This window comes from Leptonotus elevatus, chromosome 9, assembly GCF_054856555.1.
Source record: "Leptonotus elevatus isolate MCC_2025b chromosome 9, RoL_Lele_1.0, whole genome shotgun sequence".
In the NCBI taxonomy this organism is placed as follows: Eukaryota; Metazoa; Chordata; class Actinopteri; order Syngnathiformes; family Syngnathidae; genus Leptonotus; species Leptonotus elevatus.
Window position 1 is genome coordinate 15,019,102 of NC_141247.1, and position 20,791 is coordinate 15,039,892.

Genomic DNA, 20,791 nt, shown 5'->3' on the forward strand with positions numbered 1-20,791 from the left:
TTTACAGACAAGAGCAAATGAAGTCCACATTTTTTATTTTTAAATCTAGGTACTGATTGACAGAGCAGCTTTATGTCTGTAAAACCCAAAGGCTTGAAACAAAAATCAGTTACAAATATAAATCAAACCCTCTTTGTTTATAACATATTATACAGATAAATACAGAATATCTTTATTTGTTATAAACCCATACAAATAGCTCAAAAGCTCAAAAGTAAACACTGATAAAAAATAATAATGGCAGATCGTTCAGTTGTTTTTTGTGGATGATTCCTTACATACTGCAAGTGTAATGATAATGATGCACATAGCGGAATAAATTGAGTATTGTAATTACAATACTAACATGCTCTGATCTTGGTATGATACTAATCTTTGAAAACGATCCCGTTCTGTTACACACAAGCAACAACATATTTGTTTTAAATTAAACAAACAAACAAAAAACACAAGACAGAACACAAGGGTAAAATCAAGTCAGTAGGTGAAAACTACTTTCCTTTTGTTAGGCTATGCTTTAAAAAAAGAAGAAGAAAAAAGCAGAGAAGGTACCCTTACTGTATTCATGTACAGTTTAACATACCGAACAATAAGAATCAGATTTTCATACATTCAAAGCTCTTTGGAATGAAGTGTACCAATTCGATTTCATGGAATGTAGGATAAGCATAAAAAATGTCCCCAAAAAATAAAATAAAAAGCTCACTCACAACTGCGTACTGTACATTTATAATGCACATCTAGTCCCCATATTGCACAACTGTAATTTCTTCTATATTGCAGTTTACATGTTATTATTTGTGCCTGTTAAAAGTGTTTTTGGCTCATCTAGTGATAAGAAAATGGTACAGTATGTTGCGATCAAAGCAAGGCCTCAACAGCACTGGACTGGTGCTCCCTCATCAGTGTATTGGTCAAACTTCACATTTGTTTCGATAAAAAGAAAACAAAACAAACAAAAAGTTCCTTTTACCTTGTCCTTTTCATTTGTCTCATTCACACATCTCCCATGCACACACGGCACACATTCATTCACACGCATACACGAAGCCCTAAAAACATTCTTAAAGTTGAATTGCACATTTGCGCTGCAAAGTTACGAACGTCCTTTCTGCTCTCATCTGCTTTGTGACCTGAGTTCATTCCACTGTCACAGACTTGGCCAAGTTTCTGGGGAAGTCGACCTGCAGAGAAGCCAAATCATCTATGATCAGTTTAACAGTCGAGTTTGTCAATAGGAAAACATTCCAGGATATCAATTAGTACTGTAATTTCTCAAGCGTAATGCACACGGAATGATACGGATGAAATTCAGATATCTATTATAAGCATTGAATTCATTATAAGTGTTCTCTCAAATCAAAATCAGTGTTGTGGTTGCTGAGTGTGTTACTCCACACGTTTTACTTACATCGTATCCTCGCAGCACTGCCAAGTGGAAGGACAGTAGCTGCAGGGGGATGACACTGAGGACGCCCTGCAGGCAGTCGACAGTACGTGGCAGTTCAATGGTCCGGTAAGCATTCGTGGTCACCTCAGCGTCGTCCTGGCTACACAGGATGATGGGCCTGCCCTGAATGTGCGGGAAGAGGCGTCATTAATGGCAGTACGTGCTGATTGTAGAAATGTAATGCTCTTTCACATGATCTTGTCTTTTTTTGTTTTGTTCTTGGATTAAGGTCATTTGATTCACTTAATCATTGCTAGTCATACAAAATCCGATTGTATTCAGTCATTCCGCTCTGAATATATTTCCCACTCTAAAAGATTCATAATACGGCACAGTAATCCAGCCTATTCATGGTTTGGAATTTGCAAATCCACATGTTTTTTTTCACCTATCCTCCGTTTATTTGCTGGGGAAAAAACTACATTTTGTAAAACTAAGTTGCCACAAGGTGGTGCCAAAGCCCTGTTTAAATAGGAACATAAGAAATAGGATAATAATAAAAAAAAGTACAGCAGTACCTTGAATTTAAAATCATCTTTATCCATTGAAATGAATAGAAATCCTATTAATTTGTTTGACCCTCCCACAAAAAAAAAAAAAAGTAATACAGCTTCTCCCGTCACTTCAACATAGTTTCTTTGCACCTAGATGCGATAAGATGGCGCCAAAGCAATACTTTACAGGGCTTTAGCATGGCATTAGTCAAACATATTTTTTAATGGTGGTAGTTTGACATCGTTTTGATTATTGATTATTTCACCATTTTCACATTACAACAAATTGGCAGTTGACTATTGCCCGCAATGGGCTACTATAACGGATTGTGAAAGAGTTCACCATACACTATGGATTGTTTACAGGACCTACCGATCTAGCAGTGACTTGTTGTAGGGCGTTTTGACACTTGGTGTAGCAGGCATCCTTCATGATGATCATGATGACTGGCATATGTTTGTCAATGAGTGCCAGAGGTCCGTGCTTCAACTCCCCTGCTAGGATGCCCTCCGAGTGCATGTAGGTGATTTCTTTGATTTTCTGTAGATACGTTTAGAATAAAACAGAGTCAATAGTTTGCCCAGAATAAGGAGGAAACTGCATAAGGCACATTTACAGTATACTAGTCTAGTAGGAGTCATTAGTAAGGGGTTCTGCATAATTACAGTACATCATGTGATACTGGCATCAGTGGGCCGGCATAACGAACTTACCAGCGCCCCCTCCAGGCATGTGGCATAATTGAAACCACGGCCCATGACCAGAAGAGACTTCTGCTGGTACAGCTCTTCAGCAATGATCTTTATTTTCTCATCCAGAGACAGCACCTTTTTGATCAGATCTAGGACACACAAATTGTAGTTGTTACGATGATGTTAATGTTTTTTTTTTTTTTTACATCTATAGCCATTAATGCTGGTACCAAATTCAAAGCCTGCCACTGGTTTCTAGAATCAGTCCAGGTACCTATATAATATATTGCCTCACTTGTCTAAGAGCACGAACAGCTGAAACTGTCGCTTTTGGTCACCTTATATTATTATTATTATTATTATTAATTCATTCACTGCCATTGACGGCTATAAACGTAAAAAAATCATTGTAATTATTTCTATTAGTTTAACATTTTTTCCCTCTTTTGTTGAAAATCAAGATTTTTTTTATTGTACATTTAGTTTTGTACATACAATTTGTGATTAATCGCGAGTTAACTAGTATAGTCATGCGATTAATTACGATTAAAAACTTTAATTGCCTGACGCCCCAAATTTTTAATAATATTTTTCTTTTTCCTTAATTCATTCACTGCCGTTGATGGCTATAAACGTCAAAAATGCATTTGAACTTTTTCTATTAGTTAAAAAAAAAAATCACTTTTGTTAACAAGAGTATGAAAACCAAGAATTTTTTTATTGTACATTTAGAACATATAGAATTTGTGATTAATCGTGAGTTAACTAGTGAAGTCATGTGATTAATTACAATTTAAAAAAATGTATCGCCTCTTGCCCCTCATTTTTAATAATCTTTTTAAAAATGAATTTATGGCAGTAAATGAGTTAATGTATTTATTATTATATTTATTTATTTATTTTAACGCCTGTTAACAGTTCAACCTCAGAAGAAGTCTACATTCAAATGACTAGTACATTAGATGAGCGCTGTTTTGTTACCAGGGAGCACTCTGAGGCCGTCGATGATCTCCAGTCTTCTCTTCTGTAGGGAGATCCTGTCCTCACTCATCATAAGTCCAAACATGGTGAGCGCCACAAACTGACTGGTGTATGCCTGGATCACACACAGAGGGGGAGAAGAGGTCATTTATATTGCCAGACCCCAAATTTGATCTTAGGAAGGTTGGGTCAATGGTGCAGTAGTTGTACCTTGGTGCTAGCGACTCCAATCTCAGGCCCAGCATTAATGTGGACTCCACAGTCTGTTTCTCTGCAAATGGAGCTTCCCACAGTGTTGGTTATGCCCACTGTTAAGGCGCCTCTCGCCTTACAGTAACGCAAAGCCATTAAGGTGTCTGCTGTCTCTCCTGGTGGTTAGTGCAAAGAGTTAAGAGTCTGATCTATCTTTGGAAATACCCAACATGAAGTCTAGGATTATAGTCACCTGACTGGCTGGTGAAGAAGCTGACATCATCTCTGAAAACGGGCGTGTTGCGGTCCAGGAAGTCACTCGCCAACTCCACCATGACAGGCAGCTCCGTTAGTTCCTCCAGGATTTGCCTGGTCTGCAATGTTTTGAAGGGAAGACAGTTGAACACCACTTTCCCTATATGCAAACTTTCTCAATAATGTTTGACAATCAACCATAAACTTACAGCGACTGCAGCATGGAAACTAGTGCCACAGCCAATCACAATTAGCCGTCTGCAGCGTTTAATTTCTTTTATGTGGTCCTTCAATCCTCCGAGAATCACTAAGAAAAAGTTACATCAGACAGTTGCACAACACATATCCGCACATATGTGTCCAATAAATAGGTGGCATTTAATAATACATTATGGTTACCAGTGTTGGTGTCGAAACAAATGCGACCTCTCATTGTGTTGACCACTGACTCCGGCTGCTCAAAGATCTCTTTCTGCATGAAGGAATCAAAGTTTCCTGCATAGGGAAAATAATTACATCAAATTTTGAACATTATGAGTATCTTTTCAATTGCAGAAACTTGTAAATATAAGAACAGTATTATAATGTATTTATTTTTGTTGCAGAATATTGTTATTCACTTTTCCCCCATGATTATATTGTATTGTACTGTATTTCCATCCATCCACTTGTATCGTCTGTCTTCAGCCAGCAGAGGGCGTACAAGTCTAGGTCATTTTTTTAAAATATGTGCTATAATTCAAGCAGATAATTTTAAATCTCTCCTTAAAAGTACTTGCTTTCCAATGTCTGACCTTTCATTATCTGTTGCAGCTCCATCTTTAGAGTTTGGATGGCCCGTACAGGATCTTCACCGGCCTGTCGGTTTATTCTGTGGATGGAAAGTTTCCCTCCTCTCACCACAGCAATGTCATCGTCCTCCAGGTACAACACCTTGTTGGTGTGTTCAATAATGGCACTGTGCGTCATAGGGAACGTAACGGTGATTGCGATTAGCGAGATAAGAAATCAATAAAATATATTATTTTTATATTGACATTGGTATAAGGTTTATCACGACAGTGGAGTTCTTACCTAGCGTCAGAGGCAAAGTAATATTCCACAGGCTTGCCATCTCCTACAGAGTTAATAGTGCTACCAGAGCGGTTATGGTTGTTCTTTTCGTGGATGTCCTCCTTCAATAGAGCTGTGGGGTCAGAAATCAAAGGTCAGGGGCTTTGAGTCCCTAAAACGTGAACATGACAAATTCGTCCTCGTATGTCTGTTATTTTATAGTTCGATAAGCAAAGCTGCTTTTGATAAATCAGAATGACGTAATGAACCCATTTTATGAGAGGGCGTCATTCCAAGTGGAAGTTGCAAAAAAATATAATATTTAGACGTAACGAACCCATTTTTTAGAGGGCGTCATTCCAAGTGGAAGTTGCAAAAAAAAAGATTTAAACGTAGCAAACCCATTTTTTAGAGGGCGTCATTCCAAGTGGAAGTTGCAAAAAAAAAAGATTTAGGTGTGTAATAACTGGGAGTAGTCCATAGTTGGTCATCTATACAGCACTGAGATATTTTAAATAGAGGGCAAAAGGCACTAAAAGTATTTCTTTACAACCATTAAATTGACACACCCAGACTTGTTCTGTCCTCACCCACGACAACAACAGTAAATCTGAACTTTGGACTGGTGTGACTCGTTCCTTTGAAAAAAATTAATCTGTCATAAAAAGACAGGCAATCTGTGTGCAGACATCACGGGCAATTAAGAGTGGGCAATAGGAAATAATCAAGGCTATATATTGTTAATCTATTCAGAATAATTTTAATTTCTAGCTTTGATTTAGAGGAAGCTTCTCAACAGTTTCCCCTGAGATGCTTCCCTGAAATACTTGGCAGCTCACAATTGTTTAGAAGAAAGGGTTTTCTAAGAAGGCTTTGTGTTATTGTGCAATAGCACCCCAAATTCAAAAGAGTCTGTCGCAAGAGCTAATGTGTGTTTGCCATACAGTGGTTGAAAACAACAATGTAGAAGAAGTGAAATTTACAGTGAATGTTATTTATATTCTGCAGCAACACTGTATATCCTGTGCACCGGGTGTCAGTCACAAGACACACAACCACTCGCATTCACACCGACAGCCAATTTTGAGTCTTCAATTACATGGACAACCATGTTTTTTTGCATATCGCTGGCGTTAGGCCAAAACCTTGTACCTCCAAAATTGTCACTTTTCAGGAGACTCCAAAACAGCATATGTCAGCATGTTTGTTCAACCATTAACATGACATCATCAAAAGACAGCAAGCCATTGTCAACACTTCAGATTGGTCAATAATTCGTAAAAAATGACACCCACGTGTGGACTGGCCAATGAAACGGATTTTTTTTATTTTAAATATGACATTTGCCAAATTGTGACTTACATTTGGCACGATGCCAGTGATATACAGTGAAGATTATGGCTTACTGAAGAGTATTGATAATACCAAGAGATATTTCTTATGTTATCTTAAAAAAAATTTTTTTTTAAATAAGTGCAGACATCCGGCGAGTTAGGCAAGCAAAGTGCAGATGAGTACTTACCGCCCTTGTACTGGACAGGAATGTGTTCAGTTGACAGTTCGTGTTCGCTTCGTACGCCAATCAGCAACGGACTTCCTCTCCTGATCACATTGAGGTGGTGGAAGAAATGATAAATTCATGGTTGATGTATTAACAATTTAAGATTATGTACAGTGTACATGTTTAAAAGAAATATAGGGATTTTTCAAATATATTTGTCTTCACAAGATGCTTGTTTAATATTGATGACATCATACTTCCTCTCGTATTTTTTCAAGTACTGCAATTTTGAACCCTATCACACAGATTTTATTGACTACTACTTTAGTCGAGTCTCTAAATGGCTGTGAAGGTAACCTCTGTTAGCAGCAACATTTGACATTTTTGATTGACTTGAAAGCAAACGGTAGATTTTAAGACAGAAATACTTTAGGCCTGTCCTTCGCACGTAGATTATTTGAAAATCGGGATCTATCTTTTCTCTCGAGTTAAGATTTCTCTGGGGCTCGGCTCCAGTGACGCAAGCCCGCTGGTTGTTTTAAGGGGCGTGGGGCTTGAAGTGAGGCTTGCAAAGAGAAACATGTGGTCTATCCAGTACAATATTTACCCTGGGGGAGGTTGAAGAGAAAAGTGAGAGGTGTTAGTAGAAAGAGAGACAGTGGGAAAACAATAGAGTAAGGCAAAGCCAAAACAAGAGCAACTGAAAAGTCATCGATGGAAGCTGATCCCTGTTGACTAATGCCCATTATCAGTGTACAAACATTCTTTCATCCAAACTGGTTGTAAAATATATTTTGTGTAAAAACTATGATCTCTTTTTGGTACAATAGTTCTGGACATTTAAAGTTCTATTATATTTCTCTTATATGGGAAATTTGTGATAAAGACCAAACAAAGAAATTTGAGAACAAACATGGACATTTACTACATCGTAGCACAAGCATAGCAATCCGTGGACATCATGAAAACATAGGGATGACGTGACATCATTGCTGCCTAACTGCTTTGTTTTCCAAGTTCAATATTATGACACCGTTGTGTTTGGGATGTGAAAAGTTTTAAGGCTTACACTGCTCAAACTGGCTGAACACATTAAAACAGCAGAGGACCTGGAATTTAACCCTGTGGAACACCATATGTTCCGTTATACATGTAAATTTACATTTCACATATTCGTCCGACCACTTTCTTTTTTTTTGCTCAACCTATTTAGTTTAAAGAGATTACAATAATAAAGAAATCACATGACGTACCATCACAACAGCCACAAGTCGACTACTGAGCGCACCGAATCCCCTGCAGCATAGATAGGATGATTGGACCCCGGTTAAGAACAACTGGTTTAGTGGTATAATAACAAGCCATTGCTCACACTGTTTTAAGGTCATCGCAAGTGTTTTTTTATTTTTTTATTGAAAATAACAATGTGACTAGAGATTAGTTACACAACTACAGAAGGATACAAAAGGAAAGATTAATCGGATAAGAAGAAATTTTGTTGGCTACTGCCAGTGCCCTATATAAGTTTTTTTATTTTTTATTTTTTTTACAAATTCTCCGTTGCTCATTCAGTCATTTGCCTCTTCCAGCTCGATAAGGGATAACTGGAGCAGGAAATATATAAACTCAAATAAAACTTAGGGAGCAATAAACCAGGAATCATGCTGGCAAGATCTGAAACAGGAAACTGTCAGATAATGAGTTACAGAGATGGAGGCAGATGGCCAGCTACCCCGGAGGCCCACAAAGAAAGAAGGAGCTCAGGCCTAGAAGAGAGGAGGAGACCAAAGGAGAGAGAAGAGGAGCCAGGCCCAGGAGGGATGACGGTGCAAAGCTCAGGTGAAAAAAGGAGGTCCAAGAAATAGGCCAAGTAAGGCAGAAAAAGAAATAAACCACTGCGTCCTATCTGACCCTGGTCTTAAGGCAAATAAGGGAAGGAGACTAGCAGTCGGAAGTGACTTTCCAAACTTTTGCGCAATTAGGGAACACCCCCCCCCCCCCCCCCCACACACACACACACACTAAAAATACATTACACACAAAACTCCCATCTCACATAAATTCTAAAAGAAAGCCCAATGAGCAAATGAAAGGCTGATGATGAATCATAGAATCAAGGATTGCTTCACAAGGATGGGTCATCGCGAACTTGTGTATCACCTGACCACAAGTTCCTAACCAAACAGTGAAATGTGCATTTGTGTGTGTTAGTGCGAAAACTAACCTGGCAACCACGGCGTCTCCAGGGAAATGGCGACTTTTAAAAACCAGGGCAAAGGCACCCTCCTGAGACAATAAGACGAGAAGTCAAGAGTTTACCTTTAAGTTCTTCAACACTTTAATTCATAATCAGGATAGTAGTAAATCATGTACTGTATTACTAAATGAGTAACATCTGCTGTGTTTCGAAAGCACTGCGGTGGATAAGACGTCGAACTGGCTGAGTTTGCGTGTATGCGTGGTTTTGACATCCAGGGGCGGGGTATGTTTTGTTGTGGTCATACGACGATCTGTGGGGTCTGACTGTCTGGTTTCCATTACCGTACTCCAAATAACACAGTTGCGCACAACACAGACAACCCGCTCACACCCTAAATTCACGCAGTGGAAAATAAACTCGATGTATCACATCATGTACGGCAAGTGATGATGTTATCCGTGATGATTTTGGTGCGGTTGCCACAGAGACCCTTTTGTGATGGTCCGCTCGCTGTGTTTGAAACGGGCAGGAAATTGAAATGTACGGTAGACTGACTGATGTGTAAGACCAAACAAAAACACACTTTGTGAAACCTAGCGACACGGTGACGTCACTTATGAGGGACCATAATTCAGGATTACCTCTCATACACAATACTGAAATGCTCTCATGCGTATTATCGAAAACGCACTCTAATATACTAAAATACGCATTTTAGTAGTACCCATAAGAGCATTTCACTCATAAGTGCTTTTCACTGGTGTCTATAAAAGCATTTCACTAGTTTATGAAAACATTTCAGTAGTGTATATGAGAGTGTTTCAATTGTGAATGTCATGTAAAAAAAAAAAAAATCAATTGTGCATTTGATTAGTGTGTATCAGAGGTAATCCTGAATTATTTCTCGGACATATCCTCATCGTCACTCGTAAAAATGGCCACCTCAAAATACAAAGACAGAGAATAACGACAGCAATGAAGTCAACGCCACTCACCAGCTGCTGAATGACCCTCTCCACCAGCGTGGAGAAGCTGATGCTGTCATACTCCCGGTTGTCGTAAACGTACTTGATCAACTTTGGGATCACCTCTGTGTCTGTCTCGGACTCAAATGCATATCCCTTGGTGATCTGTGGATGGTAAGATGCATATAAATTTGTTTTTTGGGGGGGGCAGGAAGATCACTGAAATCATTGAATCCTTTTTTGAGGGAAAACAACCATACTGTGTATTATTTATGAGACACTGAGAGACTAACAGCTCTATTTTTGTGCCCGGTGTATATCTTGCATGGTGTATCTCTGCGCAAAGGCATATTAGAACCTATGTTCGTAAACTTTGAATGTGATACCCGCTTTTCACGTCTTTATGAATGAAATAGACCAGCTGTCGACCCTGCCTGACCATTTACATTAGATGTGGTCTGACGAGGCATAAGGTTTACCTAGACTTTCTGCCATCAAATTGTAACTCTGCCAGTGAATCAACAAGACACTCCTTGCTGGCCGGCCCATCTTGCCAGAGACTGGTCTTCCAAATTAGCGGACACAAGCGGCAATCCTTGTGCTGATATGATAATCAGGATCTGCCGGCATTTGTGCCATAGTGCAGATGCACGGGCTATAAATATAGAGCCCAATCTTGAAGACAGCTTGTGATATAAATGATAACAGAATAAGCATATGCCAAGTTATATAATACATTAGAGTTGCAATGGTAGTCATTTCTGTCTTTATTACTTTATTATTTTTCAGGTTGGCTATGTAAACTTATTGTTAAATATATTAAATACCTTATGTAATTGATAAGATCCAATACAAGCTTCAACGAATCATACTGGGAGATGGTTCTAATATTATACTTTTTTCTTCTACTTAAAAAAAAAAAAGATTCACTGTTGCTAGTCGTCTGATTGATTACAGCATGTTAGTTAGATCTGGGAAATCATGGACCATGGAAGATTTCTATATCTTAAATATGTCACCGTACAGTATTTACTTACCAGATAGGCCTTCAGCTCCTTGTAGTTGGTGATGATGCCGTTGTGGATGACAACAAACTCTGGTGGCAAGATTGAAAGAATTTGTTACCATGGCTACAGGTTTTAAAAAAAAAAACTGTCTGAGATGAGCTGTGATAAGACCTTTTCCTCCAATGGAAATTCTATTCTCATTTCTAACGACCAAAACTGTATTAACGATAGTGTCAGTCCTACAGATTTTGACTTGAACTTCCATATGACGTGATTCGTGAACAGATGCAACCACCCTATTGCATGGACGTCAGTGGAATTGATGGTAATGGTGTTATTCAAAAGCAATTGACATAGATGTTAAATTAAAATTTAATTAATTAAATTAATTATAATAATTAGTTATTATTATTATACAATTATTATTCATGAATAATTATTATATTATGTATTATTATTTATTAATATCATATTATAGGATTATTATTTATTATTAATTATAAATATTTAATGTTAAAAACATGTTTATGGCTATCACGCCTACGAATATGGCACCCTCATTGTAAACACTACACCATGAATACAATGATAACTGAAGAGGGCGTGGTAGCCTAGACTGTAATGAATGGACTGTAGAATTTAAAAGAAATAACTGGTAAAGTTGCCAGCTGATTCTTGTTAAATCTCAGGACATTACTGTATTATTTTTTTACAAGTATTTACTGCATATAAATTTCAGTTACTTACTGTATTTACTTTTACAGCAATTCACTGTAATCTAGTTTACAATTGTTTCTTGTATTCTATGTAATATACAGTAATTTACTGGCAACTTTAGTAAATATAAATAAATACAGTATGTCATAAAATCCATCTATCCATTTTCTTTACCGCTTATTCCTCAAAAGGGTCACTGGAGCCTATCCCAGCTGGCTTTGGCGTTGCCAGCCAATTGCAGGACACACAGAGAGACGAACAACCCGGAGCACAGGGACAATTTAGAGAGCTCAATTAAACGGCCATGCATGTCTTTGGAATGTGGGAGACAACCCACGCAGGCACAAGGAGAACATGCAAACTCCACCCAGGAAGGCCGATGCCTGGACTCGATCTCTCGTCCTCTGCACTGGGTGGCGGACATGCTAACCAGTCATCCACCGTGCCACTCTTGTTGTAAAATCAATCTTCGTTCTGCAGCCGAGTGCATAAGTGAATGTTAGCTGTAATGTTGCCTGTTTATCGGAGACATGTGATGTGAAGACGATGCAGACTGCCCTCGAGCTAAAATATTACTCTTGTCCTTGCTCCGGTGACGAAACAGGGTCCTCTATTTGCTTCTTCTTCTCCAAAATCCAATAATCTTTACAGTATTTAACTGTAATCCACGTATATACATGCCAAACCATAGTTGCTATATTATTTACAGTATTGTACCGCTAATTATACAGCAAATTACTGTACTTTGTTTTTACCCATAACGCACTTTGCTTTACCCATAGTGCATTGCTGTATACAGTTAAATACTGTCAATTTAAAAAACAAGAAAATGCTGTAATTTTTTACTGTAGATTTTACAGAAATTTGTTACAGTGTATTTACACTAAATGAAAGTGTTTTTCTTCAAGAATTTACCATTATTGTTGTCAGAGCGATGAGGGTGACTGTTGAGCGCGCTGGGCTCGCCGTGTGTGGCCCAGCGAGTGTGAGCGAGGCCAAAGTGCGTGCACAGTTCCTCTTCCAGGTCCAGGGAGTCTTTCTCTGGAGAACCCAACAGATAACAGTCTCTTTTACAGACATGGACACAGTATCAATCTTGACCCAAATATGCAATCAGAGACATGATGCCTCAAAACTTGGAATAATTGGCTTGAACTTACTGCGAAGCTCCTCATCCAAAGCCTTGACCTTTCCTCTCTTCTTGATCAAACAGATGGTTTTGCCATTGATGTCAGAGCTTTCCTTGGATTTCCCATCCACAGCAACGCCTGTGAACAAACCGCAGACAACATTCATCAAATACTTTTGACGGGCAGTACAGCAAAGAACACCCCGAACACTTTGATAACAGCAAGGCAGTAAACTTCATACCTCCAGCAAAGTTAGTTATGAGGGCTGCCAGTATACAATGTAAATTATTTTGTCATACATAGCATACAATACATTATAGAAAATTGGCTGGCTGGCTGAGGGGAAAAAAAACATCCATCAATGAATGTGTGCTTACTTGCGAAACAGGTCTAAGGCGACCTCGGCTTCATCCTGCTCAAATAGGATGAGCAAACACAAGGCACACAGTTGCAAATGGTGTGTGTTCACTTCCATTTGTGCACATTAATAAACCATTGATGACAATCATCACCCATATGACAAGAGGTTCGTGCTTTCAAACTCAAATTGTCAATGTCATCATGCAATGGGGGTTCATTCACGCTTACTAACGGTGAAGCAATGACATAGGCAAGTAAAAATATCTATTTGTGGATAAGGATAATTGAAAGACAGCAGCACTCCCAGGCCGAATGATATGAATAACCTTGATTATGAATACCAGAGATTTTCCTCTGAAGAAGCCTAGTAGATTACAGATGAAAGTAGTATCAACATCAAATTCCATCATTCCAACAATGAATATCCTTTCATCTGCATCCATGTTTTGGAACTATTGGAGGAAGTGTGAGGAACCAAAGAGTGTTCACGCAAAATCAAGGAAACCAAATGCCAAATGGAAATCACTTATTCTAACTTGTAAATGGTAGCTGATATATGCTACTGTCTCGCGAACCACCATTTTTCTGACTGCAGGATGGCTGCAATTTGCCCGTATCCCACTGAGGGACGAACGTTTGCGATGCTAGCAAATGTTGATTTCACGTAAGTGTCTTTATTGGGGCAAAGACATTTTGAACACAATTTATTGTGTAAAATAACCATTAAGACTGTTTAGAGAATGTTTAGGAAACACTGCGATCTTGAACGAACCCTGATGTGAAATCAACATTTATTAGCACTTAAAATGTTACCCCCTCAGTGGGATACGGGCTTAAACCTTCCAAAGAACAGTTACAGTGATGCCTTGTGATACAAGTTTAATTAATTCCATCATCAAGCTCATAACTCAAAACACTTGTATCTCACATATTCGTTCCCCATTGAGATTAATGGAAATTTCGTTAATCAGTTCTAGCACCCCCCCCCCCAATGTATTTTTTAAATATGTTTTTAACTCATTCACTGCCATTGATGGCTATAGACGTCAAAAATTCATTTGAACTATTCATATTAGTTTAAAAAAAAAATCCACTTTTGTTAACAAGAGTATGAAAACCTAAGAAAAAAATGATAGTACATTTAGAACAGATATAAAATGTGTGATTAATCATGAGTTAACTATTGAAGTCAAGTGATTAATTACAATTGAAAATGTTAATTGCCTGACGCCCCTAATTTTTAATAATCTTTTTTTTTTTTTTTTTTTTTTTTTTTTAAATGTCTAGGTTTTCATACTTTTGTTAACAAAAGTGGGAAAAAAATGTTAAACTAATAGAAATAGTTCAGTGAATGAGTTAATTAAAAAAATAATCCCACTGGTCAATATTGTTTTTTAGTCACTTTCTATTATACTTATCTTCTGTTTGACTTTTGCTAGCAAAATAGAAAAGCTAACATTTTGTTCTTGTTTTGAATGTTAGAAAATATGTGCCTACGTCATGTATAGTGTGTTTGTGTATACTACTTATAGATGTGTTGTGTGTCATCTTACCTGCTGAATCGTAGCCTCTGTACTCAAGTCTCTGCAGTCCCTTCACTAGTGTCTCAAATATCTCCTTCCTGGTGCGAGGCACTTGATGGTTTAAGTAAGCAAAAATCCCTTTAGGGCACAGAGAAAAGCAAAAGCAATGTGAGTGCCAAACTATTTTGGAGCTATGTCAATAATCCCTATTTCAAGAATCATATGGATTAGAGCGTCTCATAACAATCGATAAAGGATTTCTTAGATTTTAAGTAAATGTTTTTTTAATCTTAAATGCTTAACCTTTAAAGGCTATTCTCCCTGTTCATACAATAGATGACTTCATCTTACTGAGCATGTGCAGACTTTAGCCAGGGAGACGGCGGCAAAATAAACTCGGTACAGTGGTTGAGTATAAGTCTACCCGTGTGGAGCGGAAAACAGCAAAAGTTTCTTCTTTTTAAAAAAATCAAAACTACAAAAGTTTTCATCCATTTTCACAGTGAAACATTTGTGTAACTGACATAATAGTTTATATAGCACTTCTGTCAGTACCACACTATCAGCCAAGGAGAATGTAGTGGATAAGTGGATAAGTGGAAAGCGACACAAATGACACTTCAAGCGGTCCAAATGGAAAACTGCATTAAATGTTGATTAATACTCTTATCAAAAAAGTACTGATATGATTCACTTTTCGCTTAACCCCCAAAGATGGATTTTAGTGGTACTTTATCTATAGTTCAGGAACTAGTAGTTTTCTCAAATTCACATTCTTTATCGATCACATTCATATTTAAAACCTTTGGTGCTAAATATTATTCACCATACAGAATGAAGAGGAACATATTATTTAAAAGATATTTAACTAGTCACAAAGCTTTTAGCAAATTATTCTCACAGACCTTGTTTTGGGGTGAAAATGAATTTTGTCAATGCAGTTCATGTAGACAGCCCCACGACTGGGTAAGCTTTGGGCTGCCAAATGACTCACTACGGCTACACATGGGGCATGCATCTGAATGAAAGCAGAAGTTTGTGGACACTTTTGTTGAGAATTCACACTCACTGGACTCTTCACAATCCAATGAGATAGGATCAAAAGCCAAGAGTTGTATAACCATTTACCAAGAATTATTAGATTTTTTTACTATACAATTATTCTCCAATATTTTAAGAAGGCATTAGGTGAAAATAAATGCAAAGATATTTTACAGATTCTATTCCAAAATAAAAAAATCAAGGGAGCAAGATAAAATAAGACAGTCTATTTGCTTTAGTGGGCCAAATTAAATTATCTATGGACTATCTAATCTAATGTTTTGGCTCTCATACACTAAATGATGTAAACACATTATTGGGAAATCCTATCAGTAAGGCAATTCTCCACTACTTCAAATTACAATCACATTATTAAACATATTGGAAGATTAATACCTCTCTGACGGTGCCAATATTTAATTAACTACTTTTCAATATTTAAATTTGTCTCTGCTTTCATTCAATAACAAGGCCCTTGTCTGTGTGTGTCCTGTAGGAATGTTACCTGCACGCCCACGCAAACCCCCCAACACACACACACACACACACACACACACCCCACACACACACGCACACAAATACGGACGCACACAAACATAGGCTACACACTCAGCTGGGGGACATAGCAAGCAGTGTTTTAGCGACCCAGAGCAGTTTATGGTGAAGAATGAGGGGGAAAGTTGGTTAACGATTGACTTTAGGTTGTAAACGCCGTGCTCCGAAGTTGCCACACTCAAGGTTGTCACGGCGCGTAACAATCTGCATCATTTAATAAGTAGTCTATTCCCAATATCTATATCGCATAGGCAGCGAATCTGTCATGGCCGGGGCGAGTAGCCTGGCGGTGGCAAGGGGGAACACAAGACACGTAGCAGTTCAGCGTAAAGTTACACAGCTACAAAAAAAAAAAAAAAAAAAGAGTCTAAACTTTAACAGCGCTTCCTCGATCCTCGGTCTTTGCAAGAAAGACATGGAATCACCTACACGTACACGAGTTTATGCAAACGAAAGCCCCCTGACCTGACTGTGCGCGTAAAGCGCATAACAACTCCAAACAACAGTAGAATGAAATTAAGTCAGAGGGGGGTGAAAAAATGCAACACTTACCGCACATGGCTCAAGCTTTAAAAATTCGGCTTTAAGTAAAAAAAACGGAGCTGTATTTTCAGTGGGAGTGAGGATGGTGATGCTTCTCGTGTATGTGCGGCACGCTGGCAGGGAGCATTTAAACGGTCTTTCTGTTTCCTGTCAAGGCCGCGGACGGCCCCCGTTGACGCCTCCCTCGTCCTCTTGAATCCACATCTGTCACATCACGGGACACATACACGGCCTACCTGTGTAGTCACAATTTCAGCTGCTGAGCATCTCACCATTACTACTACTGACAACAATAATTCAACTTTATTTATAAAGCACTTTAAAACAAGCATTTCTGTATACAAAGTGCTGTGCATGGAACAGAAATCAGTCAAGCAGTAAAAGATAAGCTAAACAAGAACAAAAAAAGCAATCATTATAAGTAAGTAGGCTTGACAAGTAAATACAATTTACATTAATAAATTAATAACAATAAGTAGGTGAGTGAATAGAAATAATAATAATAATAATGCTTGAAAGTCAATCTAACCCAGGGCCTTAAAAAAATACAAAATAATATAAAACTTTTAGCAAATCAGAGGGAGAATCACGGGACTGAGCGACAACCATACAGGCCCCAGCTGTGCAAGGCAAGCGGTGGTTCCGACACAAGCTGTAAGCACCACCACATGCTAACTACATATGTAATCTGATTTCAATTTCAATTCAGAGGGGCAGCTACCTAGCTCACTATAACGTCAATATTGTTCCAACCTCTGATTCAGGGGTCAGCAACCTTTTTGAAGCTGAGAGCTACTTCTTGGCTATAGTGATTAGTGCAAAGGGCTACCAGTTAGATACACACTTCTGAAATTTCAAATTACTTTAATTATTATTATTATTATTATTATTATTATTATTATTATATACTTTTACTTTACTTCATTATTAACTAATTCACTGCCATTGAAGGTTATAAACGTCCAAAAATCATTTCAACAATTTCTATTAGTTTAAAAAAAAATCGACTTTGTCAACATGAGTATGAAAACCAAGAATTTTTTTTATTGTACATTCAGAACAGATATAACATTTGTGAATAATCGTGAGGTAACTATTGAAGTCATGTGATTAATTACAATTAAAAAAAATATTTGCCTGACACCCATCATTTTTAATAATCATCTCGTCAGGCGATTACATTTTTTAATTGCATGACCTCAATAGTTAACTCACGATTAATCAAAAAATGTATATCTGTTCTGAATGTACAATATAATTTTTGCCTTTTCAAATAGTTCAAATAATTTTTGGACGTTTATAGCCGTCAATGGCAGTGAATGAGTTAATTGTATGTATGTATGTATGTTTGTATGTATGTTATTTATTTATTTATTTATTTATTTATTCATTTATTCATTCATTCATTCATTCATTCATTCATTCATTCATTCATTCATTTATTTATTAATATATAGTATTATTGACCTATTTTGATGTTGTGAAGGTGTTTTTATTATAGGTGAGAATTTAGACAAAGACTATATATAATAGTTTAACAAACACCCATTAGGACATTGGTGGTGTATTTTTTTCCTTTGGAATATGCAGAGGTTTGTTGGGCCACACATTTCCCAGAAACTTGTTAAATGATGTGAAACATGCTGAGCCAGCAACGACGCTGCCTTCACCATACATCATTTTCACCACCATTTTCAACAGTGAGGATGAGGTGTTGGGTTTTGAGTGGCGCCACCAGAAACGCAGACACTGTGATGAGCTCGATGGGTAAGTGTCTGTATGACATTTTAAGTTCTTGATTTAGTGTTTTTAAACAGCTATTGTAAACTGTACATTACAATTGTTTTTTGTTTTTTTGAAATTGCAAACGTGAAAGTTGTTTGACATACTCCCCTTGCAAGGAGTCGCTCTGCCCTGATGAAGAATAAAATAACAAATATGCCAGCACTTTGTTTTTCAAGGTGCTTGCACCCAGTGGGAGTTTAACAATCCTCCATCATGGTGACAGGAGATTTAATGAGTGCCAAAATGCTCCCCACATTTTGGCACCAAAATTAAAGATGACTGAAAGTAATTTATTTAAGCATGCTACTGGATTTTACTGAATAAATTTGATGTTTCTTTTTCTTATCTGAAGGAGTCCATTTTTCCTTTCTTTTATCAAGACTGCTGCCTTATCGTCTATGACTATTAACTGGACTCTGGAATATGTGTGCCCATAGTGCATGTCTTATTGAATAATGATTTATAGGTCAAACTTCTCAACAGTTAAACTGAAATGAGTCCAGATATGAGCCTGTATCATTATATTATTATATAGCTGTACTAATCTGACTCAGGACAAGTCACCATCGCTTTCGAATTCGCAAACTATCGTTTTGAACCACTTGAATATGTTCTACATAAATGAAGCTATTCTAGTAAAATATAAGATGGGAGTTTCATTTTACGGAGAGTAACATGTGTGCCTTATCAAATTGATAACTACTACTCCTTCTGGATTTTCACGTTGAAAAGTCTTACTGAGGAATCATTAACCAAGGCAACATTTGACACTGTAGGCCGAATGATGGAAACTGCCGTTTACATGATTATATGGCTTTATGGCAACAATACATTGCTTTATTTAATAGTGATATAAGTAATTAATTGATAAGTATCAGGCAACATCTTCATAAATCACGCTGTATGTCCACGAGCATTACTGAAGTACTTGTTTTTTGTCATTGCTATTTACCTGATCTTGCGTTAGAGCCACTCATATAGCGAAAGTGTTCATATTAACACTTGAATGAGGTTTGCGTGAGCAAAGAGCCAGCAAAGACAAAGCAGCCACTGCATTCCTCTGCAGGCTTAAAAGCTTAATAGAGCAAAGTATAATGATGTTTGCAATGTGACTGTTATCCACTGTGATCCATCGTAAAAGACATGTACTCTGAGGTAATCATCTCCATGTTGCAAAGCTTTATAACAAGGCTCTTTCAAGGCGATGTCACATAGAACTGGGCTCTCAGGGTGTAAAGGACAAATGAGTTAATATGAGGAGTATTGAAGTCCAGAATCTCAAAACAATATCCGTGACAAACTTGATTCTGATTCGCTCTTTGGGCAGCCCGCCTCAACTTTATTTACATTTACTGTAGAGCACTTTAAAAACAAATTTGGTAACACGCTGCTGTTATGGGATGACATTTCAGAAAAGTCTTGGGAGAAAGTGAAGTCTCATGTCATTGGGTGGCTTTATGGGGAATCCAACACAATATACTGTGTCTTTAAACACAAACAAATGGAGTGTTATTTTTTTATTTTTTTATTTTAACCTTTCTCAGCTGCTTTCCTGTCGCACACTGGCAGCACACTAAAAGTGAATCAGCAGGATGTGGCTCGTGAATTGAATACATCCAGCTAGCTCAGTGGTCAGACCTTGTTGTAGGGCGATCTCCTCGATGTGCACATCTGTTTCATGTTAGGCACTGGGGGTCTGCACAAGAGGGCCTGAACACAGTTTTCTCTTAGTGGGGAAGAACAGAAGAGTGCCAGATGAACACTGCAGAGAGAGCAGAAATGTCACACTGACAATTAGTTTATGGTCGATAAGATTTGCAAGATTCTCGTTTGTACACACCATTCTCTGCATATAACTGTCAAATGGGAATAAGATGACACTTTCATACTTTTTGACCTACAGTACGTCCATTTTATGTACTGTGCATCCTCATTTGGGTCGCAGGTGAACTATGGCGCTAGTCACTGTAAGCCCTGCTGAATTTTTAAGTTTGCTCACTTACAAATAAATGAACGGTTCATATTTATGGTTGTTTATTGATTGTGACAATTGACAAATCCGAGCTTACATCACAAGTCAAAATGGCAGTCAACTCGGTGAAAGTAAGCTTTCCACTCATTGAAAAGCATTGGACTTTGGATCGGTGTAATTGATTTGTGAGGATTATTTTGACTAAAGAATGTGATGAAATGTCCCAAAACAATCTGCCTGGTTTGTATGCTAGTCACAGGCAAAGCAATACAATACGCCGTTTGTTTTTACTAGGTCAAGGAAGCATTTGTTTTGCGTTGTATTGGGGAAATATCAGAAAGTATAAATAATAAATAAAATAATAAATATCAGAG

The 20,791-nt window shown here is 37.7% G+C and overlaps 1 protein-coding gene across 1 annotated transcript; it reads right to left on the bottom strand.

Annotated features, from left to right (window-relative positions):
- Positions 1 to 18: 18 nt before the first annotated feature.
- Positions 19 to 19,540, bottom strand: gfpt2 (glutamine-fructose-6-phosphate transaminase 2). Its single transcript, XM_086085902.1, has 20 exons — positions 19,398 to 19,540; positions 16,670 to 16,896; positions 14,552 to 14,659; positions 12,669 to 12,776; positions 12,424 to 12,549; positions 10,822 to 10,880; positions 9,815 to 9,949; positions 8,844 to 8,905; positions 6,641 to 6,720; positions 5,140 to 5,251; positions 4,860 to 5,023; positions 4,465 to 4,560; positions 4,275 to 4,372; positions 4,064 to 4,184; positions 3,829 to 3,986; positions 3,619 to 3,733; positions 2,659 to 2,786; positions 2,318 to 2,485; positions 1,412 to 1,573; positions 19 to 1,184 (listed from the first exon to the last, which is right to left on the bottom strand). The coding sequence occupies exons 2-20, from the start codon at positions 16,674 to 16,676 to the stop codon at positions 1,140 to 1,142; spliced, it is 2,052 nt and encodes a 683-aa protein (XP_085942028.1). The 5' UTR covers positions 16,677 to 16,896; positions 19,398 to 19,540; the 3' UTR covers positions 19 to 1,139.
- Between the last annotated feature and the right edge of the window lie 1,251 nt (positions 19,541 to 20,791).